The following is a 12,805-nucleotide window of genomic DNA, read 5'->3' as shown; positions in this document are numbered from 1 at the left end:
TTGATTGGGAGTATGTAGGTACTTGACTGTCAAACAATGGTCAGAGCAAGACTTGCAATCTGTGGACTGCGAATGAGGTCGAAGCATCGATTTGATGCACAAGAACTAATTGTTCGGAGTTTCCAGCCTGGTGGCGTAGCTACCAGACTTCTACAGCATATGAGTGAGGAAGATAAGAAGCTGTCGGCGAAGTCTTTGGAAATAATTGGTTTGAAGGATGGCGCTTGAAGCTATGAACATAAGCTAGGGGAATAGGAATGGCTATTTCTGACCACTTTTCTTGTTTGATCATCCAGAATCCACTCAGCCGTAGAACCACTCTATGGTGAAATTCAGTTACAATACAACTAAGTCGACTGTCCCTCCGCACGTCCTTCCTCTGGCCCCAAGCAAGATAATTTATGGCACCTTCTACTCAGATGCATTCGCAATTTCCAAAATCAACTTTACAACCTCTCCAAACTTCTCTTTCTCCCCCTTCCCAGCTTGTACGTTTGAGAAATCACTGCCACACCCTTCTGGTCCACCATTACTCCACTTCAACCCCTCGCCATTCCAGTTTACTCCCGTATCTAATCCATAGATATCCTCACTTCCAGGAGGATCTTCGACTGGTAACTCCTTCAAGGTGTTATAGATGTAGTCTAGATTCTCGCTGTGGGTTTGAACAGGAAGTGTTTTGGTGGGTTGAGGACGAAGGTCATGTGATCCTTCAGCTCGTTGCTGAGAGTTGATGTCCATAGTGGGGGAAGATGATGAGCGGCTTATGGTGTGGATTGCCGACGGTGAGGGAGGAGCGAAACCGCCTGTGATACCTGGTGAGGCATAAGTATGATTTCCTTATTTTCGTTGTGAGGAGAGGAAATAGGATTTTCCAAACTTCTTAGATCGAATGGTTTGGTGCTTACCGACTTGTAGCCGGATTGAAAATTCTGTGGGTGCCATTTTGAGAGCAAGGTTAGACCAAAGTGGAAGGATCAGTTTATGTATTTGCTATTCGGCAGTATATGCGAGAATGTATCTGCTGTTCCTATTGTTGCGATAACGTCGTGTAAACGAGGAACAGAGGTAGCAGGGCGATAGTACGTCACCCACTCCTCGCTTATTAAAATGGGAGGTAAACTCGCCTTCTTAATTTGGACAGCCAAGGAAGCGCTGCCAAGTAAACCGCAGTCACTAAGTAGATTCGGCAGGTGCTCATTGGATTTTAGAATGACTACATCATATCAAGTACCCGGATAAATAAGAGCAAGTGAAGCGGGCACAGTGAATTCGGGAACCCTGCTTCGCTTAAGACCTCGAGAGGGCCAGGGGTTTGTTTACCTATCGCTTCGGGCATTCCACCCTCTTTGTTCAAATGACAATGATTTTTAGAGTCCATAAATAGAATATCCACGTGAAAATGTATGAATGCCTCTGTTACCTATTTGCTACCATCAACTTTTCAAATATCGCATCCACCTTCAAACCAAAAACCAGAACAAACGTAAACAATCATCCAACATGGCAACGAACCAAGAAAACCAAATATGCCACATCAAATCACATATTTTCATCAACAGGCGGATAGGTCTTCGTACTCATACCCTTCCCACAAGCAGGCTCCTTCTTTCTCTCGCCCTCGCCATCATCAGGTACCTCCTCCTGCGGGACAGGATCGAAAGTCTCCACAGGTAGCTGCACACTCCCACTAACACTCTTAGTAACACTCTTCACCACTGTCGGTGACGCCCCATATCCGTCAACTTGCGACGTATAGTCCATTGTCTTGATCTCAGGCACGGAAGAAGTCGATGTCGAAGTTGATATCCTTGTCGAAGTTGATGTCGGAGTCGGTACTGGATATCCCGTACCCACAATTGGATATGGAGCGACACATAGCCCAGTCGATGGATATGGTTCTGGGACTAGGCTTGGAAGATCTATGGGAATATTACAACGGCGGAGGAGTCTATTGAGACCTGGGATGGCACAGGCAGGAGAGTTGGTGGCTATGTCGCTGCGATGGTCGTTGGATGATGCTATTGGGAGATGGTGGGGTGGTATACAGGTGGTAGGGTGAGCTGGGTGTTTGGAATTGCTGTGAGTTTTGTATTTGGTGTGGAAACCTGACGCGTGAGGTGTATGCGTGTGGTGAGTATGTGGTCGTTTGGTTTTGTCTTTGGGTTTGTCGTCGTCGGTGCATGACCTTCCATAGGCATCAGTATGTGTTCTGGTTGAACGCATGGCATTGATGCGGCAGTTTAGTGAGAACTTACTTCGTCGAAGATACTGCATCTGGTATCCAAAGATCAGACGATTCAGGCAAAAGTGTACTGTCGCCTGGAGGTGAAACGGAAGACTTCGTGAGTGTTACTGAGGTGGGCTTTGTCTGCACCGTCGAAGTTATGGTTGAGACCGAATTCGATGTCATCGTGTCGGAAGTGGAAGAATCTACAATGTATGACATAGCAACGTCAGATTTTGTAGCAGTGTCGACGGAAGGCTTGGGCAATGGCATGTTGTCCTCGGCGACGATGCTGGTTTTGGTGGCAATTGCAACTATCCAACCGGACATGAGTGCGAACGGAAGGATTAGGTTTGACAAAAACATCGTAGCAGACTTGAATGTGAGAGGTCACAGCAATTGCAATGTTTTGAGAAAGATAAAGTCGGAAGAGATGATAAGGATGAGATCAAAATAGAGGCAAGATAACCTAGAGGGTTTTGGGAGACAAAGAAAGGAACTCCTCAGAAAATTCTGTTCTATACCTATCTGATATCTTGCCAGATGTCATGATCTGTAAATAGATATCAACCCAACTGAAGGTGCTGATCTATCTATGTATATCCCAATGCACTCGTCATTGTTGGACCAGTATTGAGGTCCGCAGCTGTGTGGCCACCAATACGGCTGAACCAACCCTTAATTACACGAATACAACGAGGACAACGAAGCTGGAAATCTTTCTGATTTAGTACTTCAATTGAAGTCGAGAGTGGTGATGAAATAAACACTCTGACTGAAAATTCAAGTTCAGATTAGGGAAAGTGTCTACACAGAAAATTTCATCGCACTCGAGCCAAGACAACAAGGCAACAAAGAGGACTCGCCTGAAGGTTGTTTCGTGACAAATGTCAAGGTATCGCCATGCGATCCAAAGACCAACTCGGATCTTCAGCGCGCCTCACTGAAACACCAACTGAATCCTCCCACCTCTCCAGCGCCAGAAAGAAGTCCAACAGCCTCCTCCACAGCCAACTTCGCCATCTACGGCCCTCTCCAGAGCCCCTCTCTCACCCACCCCATATCATCCAACAGCCTCCACACCCACACATGTGCCCCTTTGAAACCAGTACCCGAAGCGAGCCAACCAATCAATCAACAAACTGGAATGACCGGAGGGCCACCGACCGTACGAAAAAGGAAGAAAACACAAAGAACGTGGCATATCAGGCTATCCGCGATAACCACCATCCGACTTCGGACGTGGTAGGTAAGGCTGGATATTTGTTGCAGGGGTGTGTATGCGAGATAACGAAGAAGGAAAGAAGTCGCGTGCATGATTTGTACGTAGCATACTCTATCCAAAACGACAATCGTTATCTTGCGCAAAGATGAAATGGGGATAAATTGGGGATATAAGGACCTGCTAGTACTCCGCAGACAAATAACTCCCCACCAACGCGTCACTGGAGGGAAGCGAGCTTTGAATGTGGTCAACCAGCACAGAACAACACACAAAAGATACCATTGTCAACAATGAAGCACGAACTAGAATCAGAGGGTGGGTGTTTGATATGGAACTTCGGAGGTCCATTCATTCATCAACTCTCAATCTTATTTACCGTCTCTCCCACAATCCAACCACTTCTCTTCTCTATATAGCACGTAGCCATTTTATCTTCCCTTCCGATTTTCCGCCATCCATCCAGTCACCCCTCCATCCAGCATCTATAAACACCTTCCTCCCAAAACAGAGGGCAAGAAACAATCTCAGCGTCTGATTTCCACTACCAACCATGAAATGCGATAGCCACTTCCCAATATGCGTCATGAATTCGTTACTTCGAAGTGAGACAAGACAGAAACGCCTGTCATTAGGAAATGAAAATGAATAGAAGATGTATACAAGGAAGAATGAGAATGAGGTCGAAGAAGTTGACGTTCAGGATCCCAACTCTGTTGGGCCCTCTCTTGTCGAACGTGTTTTGAGAAAGGAAAGGAAATCGGAAATTAGCTCGATCTTGATAAGCCCGTAGCCCATATAACGCCTCGCTTGCTTGGTTGTTATCCTCCCTTTTGTGCAGTCTGTGATCGACAATCCACCACTTCGATATTTCGTCATGAGGGCTGAAGTCTCTTGTAGACATCCAGACATCCAATCTAGGCGAGACAGACTAAATGGCCCAACTGCCCCTTCTAGCACGAACACCCCATGCACTTGGGCTTGCTGCACCATTGGACATGCTGGGATGTTGTCGAGCCCACTCCAGAATATAGACTCTCAATGCCTTCCATCGTGGACAGTGATCTTCTTGCACACCCTCGGCGATCCCAATGTACCCCTTGACGTTCTGCTTGTTGTCATCAGCTCGCAGCTCGTCTTGAGGACAACGACTGATGCGTGATAGCTCCTCGTCGTAGGCACGAGCCAAAGAGGGGTAGCCGAGGGACAGATAATTATACACCTGCGTCACAAATGTATCATCAAACTCCTCTAGCAACGCCTCTTCCGCCTTGCTCCTCGCTACCTCGGCCTTGAGCCTCTCGTCGATGCCAGCCAGCATGCGGAGGCCCCCTTCCTGCTTCGACGGGGTCTTAGTGCCGTTCGGGAGCGTATGGTTTCCGAAAGCGGAAGAAAACGGTTCATCTACCCCTCCATCCGCACGCGGGGTTTGGATCAGCGGGGGTTGCTTGTTCACGCTTGGGCTCACAAACTCTCCTGGCTCCTCAGCAATACAGTAGCCACCCCAGAGACCCCCACCATTGTCGCACTTGTTGGGTTGGACATCGATTCTCTGGTCCGATTCAAACTTTGTGGCTTTTGGCGACGGGCACATCCGGAACTTCAGATCGCTGCCGAGCATTGGGGGTGATGCAGCTGAGCGCATGCGCTTAAGCTCTGCCTCCTTTTGCTTGTCCACTGGGTCGGCTTGGGCGGCGCGGGGGAATCCTGAGTTCTTGACTGTCATGCCGTTCGTCCAGAATGGGTCTTGGAAGGTAGGTTTGGTAGCCTCAGCAGCAATCTTCTTGTTGGTTTCATCCTCGCGGAGACGATTGAGCTTCTCTTGATGCTCTTGCATCTCCTTGGCTGCCCATCCAACCTCTGTAGATTTCCGTCGCATGTTTTCCAGTTTGGGATCGTTCAGGACGAGGAGCCCAACACCTTCCACAGATTCCTCATCTGAAGCTCCTTCGATCTCTCTGTCATAGAAATGCTCCACTATCTCGTGCATAGACTCGTTGGGGAATGCTGCCAAAGCTTGCTCACGTAACTGCTTTTCAGCTGCCTTTGCTGCAAGAGCTAGTAGATATCCCGAGAATCTGTCGTCACAGCTCTCCCGTGTCCGTGCCAGTTGTAATCTCATCATAGAATCCTCTGATGATCCGAGGGACCCCGATAGTGATGGTGTGCCTTCATCTTCGAATCCATCCTCCAGATCTGGTTCCTCCTCATCAGAAGCTATAGCTTCCAGTTCGGGCTGGAAGGAGTTCTGTCGCGTGCTTCGTCTTGTATTGGGATGGGGACGCATTGAAGGCTGCCGTCTTGGAGGTAGAGGTGGTATTTGAACAGTGTGTAAATTTGCTGAGCTTTGGTTGGGAGTATTGTCTGAAGGTATAGGAACGACAGGAGTGCGGGCCTTCCGCTTGGAACGGGTGTATATATTTGGTACTCCAGGTGTGAGGTCGGTCTGCAGCTATGATCAGCACATTGAAGCAATTCAAGAGAGGTAGGAGCGCTTACCTTATCTGTTGGAAGGGTAGCTGGTCTTGAGTCACCAGCTTTCTTGGATCTCTTCGTGGTTTCGATCAGGTCTGGAACAAATCTTCTCCTTGGCTTTGGTGGAGCTTCTGCCGGAGAATCCTGGGGAGGAATTGAGACAGGCGTAGGCTCAGGAGTAGGTAATGGCTTGACGGGCTGTCTGTTGCTCTTAAAAGTCGTTTCGACGGGTTCAGGTACGAATCGTCGTTTGGGAGGAGCTCCTGCTGCAGCTGTCGTTGGGGCAAAGTCCATCTTATCAACCCCGCCATCGTTCTTGTCCTCCCTTTCCTCCTTCTTGCTACTTCTTGTGGTCGTTTCCACGGGCTCAACAGCGAATCGTCGAACCCTCTTCACCGTTGTTTCCACTGGGGTTGGCGTAAAGCGCCTCGATGTTGGCGGGGGTGACGATTCAGACATCGTTCGTGATTCGATTCCCAGCCGGAGCAGCAGGACGGGACTGGTTGAAGCTGTTCCAATTCCAGTTTTCGTGAATAATATTCCAAGGAGCTGGACACATTCCAAACCAGCGCAGAGGTGCTAAGGTTCCTGAGACCTCTTTTCTGGAGTACCTAGGGCAGAGCTTGTGACCTGGAAAGTACGGTGTGCTCGTTGGTACAGTAGCTCGTGCGTTGCAGTACGGTGCAGTACGGGTTGCGTCCCCCTCGGAAGGAGAGGTGACGCCAATTGATGGATTTGGCTGGATGGGGTCAACGGGGTGGCGGTGATTGGACTGGGGACTTCCTCAACCGGTAGTGTAGCGTAAGGATACTGCAGCTCGACCACATGTCAATCCCTTGTAAGTTTCTCAGGTGATATTGTCCACAACTGCGGGGAGGGCTGGCCGTACGTAATTTGAGAGAGAATATTACTTGAGAGTTTGAATGTTTACAAAAGAAAGGGGTAATAGTAATAGTACTAGTACTAGCCACAGGGCAGAGAATTTGTTTATCACGAGGCGTCTCGAAAGGGGGAAGTAGAAGTACAGTAAGGTAGAGAAGAATGGCATTTGGACAGGGGCTGAGGGGCTGGCGGCGTGGCCTGGCACTGCTGCATGGCTGGCGTGGTGGGCTTCTCGTTATGTTATGCGCTTAGGGGATTAAACTTAGCATTGATGGGAAGTGGGCTTTTCGTTGTCGGACAACCAAGACAACAGACACCCGGATCAACAAACCGGGCAACTCCAGTCCAAGATCCCCCAAGAGATTCCCCCAGCTTGGGAACAGTGGCAGTTCTAGATTTCACATGAATTTCGACCCACTGTAAAAGAACAGCCAGATTACAAGGCTGGTATATCTGGTCCTGGATGGGATGAAGCTCGAAATAAACAAAGGTTTGTCTCACGCCAGGAACCGAAGTCATACCCTCAACATTCAACATTCAACATTCCCGATTACGTACATCACGACTCAGGGGCGTGCAGGTCACGCATTCAGCGACACATCGTGCAGATATTAGTATTATGTATTTGACGACTGCCTCCTCACAGGATTAACCAGATTTGTTTCATCCTTCCTGAGCAGCAAAAATAAAGACCTCCATGCAACGCCAATCCTCTAACGACCCTATTGACTGACTGGCCGGCTGACTGACAGCGGAAACTAAAGAGATCAAAAGAAACAGGGTGGAGAACTGCAAGATCCCAAATGCCCGAGCAGGTGTATACCTCTCCAATAAAACACAGGAAAGAAGCGAAAGTATGTTGCAACGAAGCCCAAGGATTCAATCATCAATGTCCAAGTGCAGCCATTCAATCATGCGCCGAAAAGGTTTTGTACATGAGCAAGATGTGAGCCAGATGGCTCGCGTGCGTTATCTAATTCTCCTTCTTCTTTCTTGGTAGTCCGGCGGCTTTTCTCATTTCCACATCGCCCTCTGCCAACCAGTTTGAGGCTTTGACTAATTGCACGACATTGATGACTTGCTTGCCGAACATTATTGGGAAGCTGACACCAGCAATGACCCATGGCCAGAACGAGTCCATCTTGTTCGCCCGCATCAATTCCAATGCGCCAGCACTGTTGGGATTGGCAAAGAGGAAAGATGCTGAGGGGTTGGAGGGATTGCCAGGTTGGAGAGAAGAGGCAGCTCCGGTACCATTATCTGTGACTTGAAGGAGGGATGGCGAAAGGAGGGGTGAGGAGAAGGACAGGAGGTAAAGGGCGATGAAGAAGACCTCATTGAACATGCAGAAGAGGAACAGAACGGTCTGAGCACCTGGTCAGTATCCTTGCTGCATCCAACGACAGGGATGGGTAGACATACCTTGTTGGTATAATACAAGTTCAAGATAAAGCTCCTGCTCTTATCGACTTTCTTGTGACTGGTATCAGATCCTCCCATGGTCAGAGTCGCATACATATGGATGTAGTGACTTGCAAGATCCAATGAGATCAGACCTTGGAATAGGAGAGCCCAACGAGGCCAGGCTGACGAAAGGAAGACCAGCAGACACGCAGTTGTGCAGCGATCAGTCACCATGTCCAGCACAGCTCCGAACCTTGTGGATTGTTCGAAGTAACGCGCGGCATATCCATCAAGAGCGTCGAGGAGGCAGGAGATGCTGTAGAGAAGGGTGCAGGTTCGAGGGTGAAGGGGCATATAGTACAATGACGCAAAGGCCAGGACAATTCGTACGTAGCCTGGAAAATAGGTTAGTTCGAGTCTGCGAATCCAGCAAAACATAACATACCGATTACGTTTGGCCAGAAGAGGAATACATTCTCATCAGGGTACTCCTTCTTTGCTGACGCGTGAGCTGACCCATTCCCGTTCATGATGACCTGCTCGTCCCTCGGCGCTGGTGTAGGAGTGGAAGGTGTAGATGTAGCAGCCGCCTGTCTTCTAGTTCTTACACTCGACATATCTTTCTATAGATCTTATCGTGTGTATTTCGCAGATGTCAGATGTTGTCGCGTGCGAGCCTCTTGTCCTCGAAATTGGGTATTTGGAAACTCCTGATTTGTCTACGATCAAGACTCGAGGCGATTGGCCGCGACAGTTATGGAAAGGTGAAAGAAGTTGAACTTGTAGAAGATTACAAGGCAGAAATGGGTTGAAAGGTGAGTGAGTAAGAAAGCTGCTGAAAAGGAAGGTGTTGAAGTTGGACTGCTTTTTGGGGTGGTGGTGCTGCTTATCGCCAGGAGAGGAGCTGGCCATGGCGGAAAATAAAACATTTCGGGACACTCGGCCGTTGGTTGCCGCCTGGGCCCAGGCTGAGCTTGCTGGAGTGTCAGCCGTTGGAGGGAGTTAAGTAAGTTCAAGGCACAGCACAACGATCATAATTTCGGAACAATAGGTGGCGTGGAAAGGCATTAATAGGATCAATCAGCACTCACAGCTCAGTCTGTAGAGATATAATATTAGGTAAGTTTTCGATAGCCCATGGAACCTACCTAAACTTTGACTTGGTTGGGAGTTTCTTTGGTCACGTGACAACAACCATGTCTTTCCATTTGGAACCCTGAAAGAGCAGAGATAGCTCATACACTTCAGGTAAAGTACCCTTATCTTCAGATACAAATCTCCCCTTGAGAATTCCAATGCAGCTTTAAATGCAAAAGGTATGGTACGGTATGTCACGGTGCACACTGAACAGTACCAACCTTAGGTAGTACCTAGGTAGGTAGGTATAGATACCTACCTGGGTAGGAAAAGTTGAGGTCATCTCCTGCTGGATCTTTTATGGAAAAATTGGTAAAAGACAGACTCAACATAAGCAAATCTTTATCACATAAGTTATCCATTATGCCTTCCAAACCGATAGTCTTCACATATACAAGGTCTTATATGTTAAAGTCACCACGTTGACTCGCATCCAAATTCTTCTGATTGGACACGAACGCGGTGAAACTTGGCAGAATCGAGGAACTGTGAGAGCTCTTTTCCTGTATCAAGTTAGTCTGCCTCTTATTAAGCAAAGACCCGCCAAGGCTGTCTTCTCATCAGATAAGGCCTCCTCGACTGTCAATTCAAGAAAGCAAAACACACTCAAGATGTTGATCAAAGAGACTCATAAGGATGTGGTGACGAAGGCGGATGGAAAGGAGGGTTCCATGAGTATGTTTTTCTCTTGGAAAGATAATAAATAATGAGAAACTGATGAAGTCTAGGGATTTTCCTCTTCCACCCCACCATACCACACTATCCTAATGCGTATGTATTCAATTTCTTCCCTGAGAATCTTTCATGGCCAGGAGACTGACTCGCTCTAGTCGTTTTCCTGGTGTTGTTCTCTTCAGTGAGATTTACCAAGGTAGGCCCAACGTATTCTCTGCTCACTTGAATCGGAGCATCGCTTGATCAAGAGAGACCCACCGCGGGGTATGCGGTATTCCATGCTCTCATAGGTACAGTCCAGGCAAATTACGTCAGGACGACTGCTTTTCATAACAATGTTCTTCCGTCGATATCTCCTATATCTCACGTTAGAATATACAAGACATTGGAACATCATATGATCATACGGGACTCTTTTCTCTTCAATAACATAATCTCAAACTATTGTTATATGGACAAGCTTCAAACTGATTGATTAATAGTCACTGGCCCAGTTGCAAGATTCGCTCGTCAGATTGCCGGTCAAGGCTATATAGTTGCAGCACCTTCATCCTACCATGAATTCACAGGACCTGAACCACTGGCTTATGATGTTCCTGGCACAGATGCTGGGAACAAGTATAAGATTAAGAAGGTAACAAGTTTCCAGCTTATTCGGAGCGCACATATTTTAACCAACATCCAGACGTTAGCAGGCTACGATGAAGACTCAACGCTCTCCATCGACTACCTCCTCTCCCTCAAGACCTGCAACGGACGCATCGGCACAACAGGCATGTGTTTAGGAGGCCACCTCGCATATCGCTGTGCATTAGACCCTCGTGTCTCAGCAGCAGTAACATACTTTGCAACAGATCTGCACAGTGCGACTCTCGGACTCGGCATGAAAGACGACAGTCTAGCTCGCGCAAGCGAGATCAAAGGAGAGCTTGCCATGATCCATGGAACTCTAGACAATCATGTACCACCCGAGGGTCGTGATCTTATCAGGAAGACTTTGAGAGAGAAGGGCGTCATCTTCAGCTGGTATGAGGTTGCTGGTGCTCAGCGTAAGTGCCTCGATGCCGAGACTTACTTGGTGTCACTAAACTATGCCAGACGCGTTTATTCGGGACGAGCTCTCCAAGGGAAGATACGATCCAGCAATCACCAAGATATGCTTCGAGATATTACTAGAGCTGTTTGGACGCACACTGAAGCTAGATCTCGGTGCTCATGACGGAGTCGAGCAGCAGATCGAGAACATTTGCTGAAAATGGACATTGAAAAAAATTGTGCTCTCAAAAGTCCTCGTCTTCGTAGATAACATTCCTCTCATCATAAACTCCTTATTACCGAGTGTCTTTGTGTTCACTATAAGGGTCATCCGTATTCTGACGCGGGCACTAACATCACGGTCGACCTCGCTTACTCCTCTGGTATTGTCCCGGTGAAAAGCCATCCACAATATCAAATACCTAGTTTTACTAAATTCTTGGGACCGTAAAAGCAATCTACGAATTCATTTCCTTCCAGACTAGAGACATTGATCTAGTACATCTGCAGAAAATGCCAACCTCGATTTATATTTTGCATCTCACGTCACCAATTCTCTCATATCAAAAACAAAAACCGAAAACCATCTTGTACCCCAGCGCCACAGCTTTGCAAGAAATCCAAACTAGGACAATAGACACGGTATCAATATTGAAGCAATGGCTGCACCCAGCAAAATGAATCAAAGTACACTCGAGCTCTGCTACAAAGTCAAATGTCCTGCTCACATACCATGCTTGTCGGCCGCCGCTTCCAGCAAGCCACCACTATCTCCAGGATCCACAGTCTCCTCATCATACCGACCACATCTTCCAACATCATCACTACCAACATGCTCACTCACTCGTCTCATCTCGCACCCTCTCACCACCTGCTTCATCTTCCTCGCCGCATTCACACTCCTCGTCTACGGCCTCTACCTACTAACGCCGAACCTTCGCTCGCCAAAACAGAAACCACTCCGCTCGACGCCGCTGATGGAGTATAATCGGGCATTTGAGAGTCTAGTGGAGGATCTAAATAGGGTAATAGAATTGGGAGGGCACGAGGAAGTTTTGAGGGAGGTACGTCTGTGGTTTCCCTGTTCCGTTTTCTTGTCTTCTTTTCATAAAATATGAGGGACAATATTGAAGCAACGCAGTGCGTGCTGACTTGGAGAAAAGTATGAGAGATGGGAGAGAACTAGGAATGGAATGAGGGGAGGATTTGGAACGGTAGAGCATGTTGGCGAGATTTTAGAGGGCTTGAGAAATGTGGATATCGTTGGAAAATTTAGAGATGAAGCAGGCAGAAAAAAGCAGAAGGAGACAATACGAAAGAGGAAGGAGTTGGACATCAATGTCGGAAGGCCGAGGGACCAGAGAGTGGGATTGAGCAGGAGAGCGACGACTTACTGAGCGTAACGAAGTCCTTTGAGAGATTTTACTCGAGAACTCAAAGCCCAGAATCTTAGAGACACATTCGAAGGCAACAATAGTCGATATCAAAGTTGGTGATTCCCCTCGTGATATTTGAGTAACTGTAGTAGTTTGGGCTTATCTCCGGCAAGCAACCTTGAACTTCTGGACATTCAGTAGTGAACCTCGAACCACTCTTCGATTCCCAGTCTTCAAAAATTGTATATTGTACTTCCGGCTTCTCGGATTTTAAAGCGGTGTCCTTACCCTCTTTTGGGGTCTTTGTTATAAAGAATAAAGGTCCCTGTACTATCTTCTGGCTTTACTATGTTCTCTGCCGTTGTGCAGCGT

The 12,805-nt window shown here is 47.8% G+C and overlaps 6 protein-coding genes across 6 annotated transcripts; 2 read left to right on the top strand and 4 right to left on the bottom strand.

Annotated features, from left to right (window-relative positions):
• Positions 1–411: 411 nt before the first annotated feature.
• On the bottom strand, positions 412–945 carry ONS95_002511 (uncharacterized protein; the record flags this gene model as incomplete). The annotated part of the gene is made up of 2 exons (XM_058495773.1): positions 412–815; positions 909–945. 2 exons carry the CDS (start codon positions 943–945, stop codon positions 412–414), a joined length of 441 nt encoding a protein of 146 aa, XP_058354501.1.
• A 368-nt stretch (positions 946–1,313) lies between these two features.
• Positions 1,314–2,798, bottom strand: ONS95_002510 (uncharacterized protein). The gene has a single exon (XM_058495772.1). The coding sequence runs from the start codon at positions 2,275–2,277 to the stop codon at positions 1,543–1,545; it is 735 nt and encodes a 244-aa protein (XP_058354500.1). The 5' UTR covers positions 2,278–2,798; the 3' UTR covers positions 1,314–1,542.
• Positions 2,799–4,380: 1,582 nt separating this feature from the next.
• Positions 4,381–6,383, bottom strand: ONS95_002509 (uncharacterized protein; the record flags this gene model as incomplete). The annotated part of the gene is made up of 2 exons (XM_058495771.1): positions 4,381–5,895; positions 5,949–6,383. The coding sequence occupies 2 exons, from the start codon at positions 6,381–6,383 to the stop codon at positions 4,381–4,383; spliced, it is 1,950 nt and encodes a 649-aa protein (XP_058354499.1).
• A 1,396-nt stretch (positions 6,384–7,779) lies between these two features.
• Positions 7,780–8,827, bottom strand: PIS1 (CDP-diacylglycerol-inositol 3-phosphatidyltransferase; the record flags this gene model as incomplete). The annotated part of the gene is made up of 3 exons (XM_058495770.1): positions 7,780–8,172; positions 8,229–8,605; positions 8,656–8,827. The coding sequence occupies 3 exons, from the start codon at positions 8,825–8,827 to the stop codon at positions 7,780–7,782; spliced, it is 942 nt and encodes a 313-aa protein (XP_058354498.1).
• Positions 8,828–9,958: 1,131 nt separating this feature from the next.
• On the top strand, positions 9,959–11,275 carry ONS95_002507 (uncharacterized protein; the record flags this gene model as incomplete). Its single annotated transcript, XM_058495769.1, has 6 exons — positions 9,959–10,022; positions 10,076–10,118; positions 10,178–10,218; positions 10,505–10,656; positions 10,708–11,071; positions 11,121–11,275. The coding sequence occupies 6 exons, from the start codon at positions 9,959–9,961 to the stop codon at positions 11,273–11,275; spliced, it is 819 nt and encodes a 272-aa protein (XP_058354497.1).
• Positions 11,276–11,716: 441 nt separating this feature from the next.
• On the top strand, positions 11,717–12,454 carry ONS95_002506 (uncharacterized protein; the record flags this gene model as incomplete). Its single annotated transcript, XM_058495768.1, has 2 exons — positions 11,717–12,121; positions 12,221–12,454. 2 exons carry the CDS (start codon positions 11,717–11,719, stop codon positions 12,452–12,454), a joined length of 639 nt encoding a protein of 212 aa, XP_058354496.1.
• Between the last annotated feature and the right edge of the window lie 351 nt (positions 12,455–12,805).

This window comes from Cadophora gregata (genome assembly GCF_030347475.1).
Source record: "Cadophora gregata isolate MNR1 chromosome Unknown scaffold_11, whole genome shotgun sequence".
Lineage (NCBI taxonomy): Eukaryota > Fungi > Ascomycota > Leotiomycetes > Helotiales > Ploettnerulaceae > Cadophora > Cadophora gregata.
This window is presented reverse-complemented; position numbering and strand designations above follow the sequence as displayed.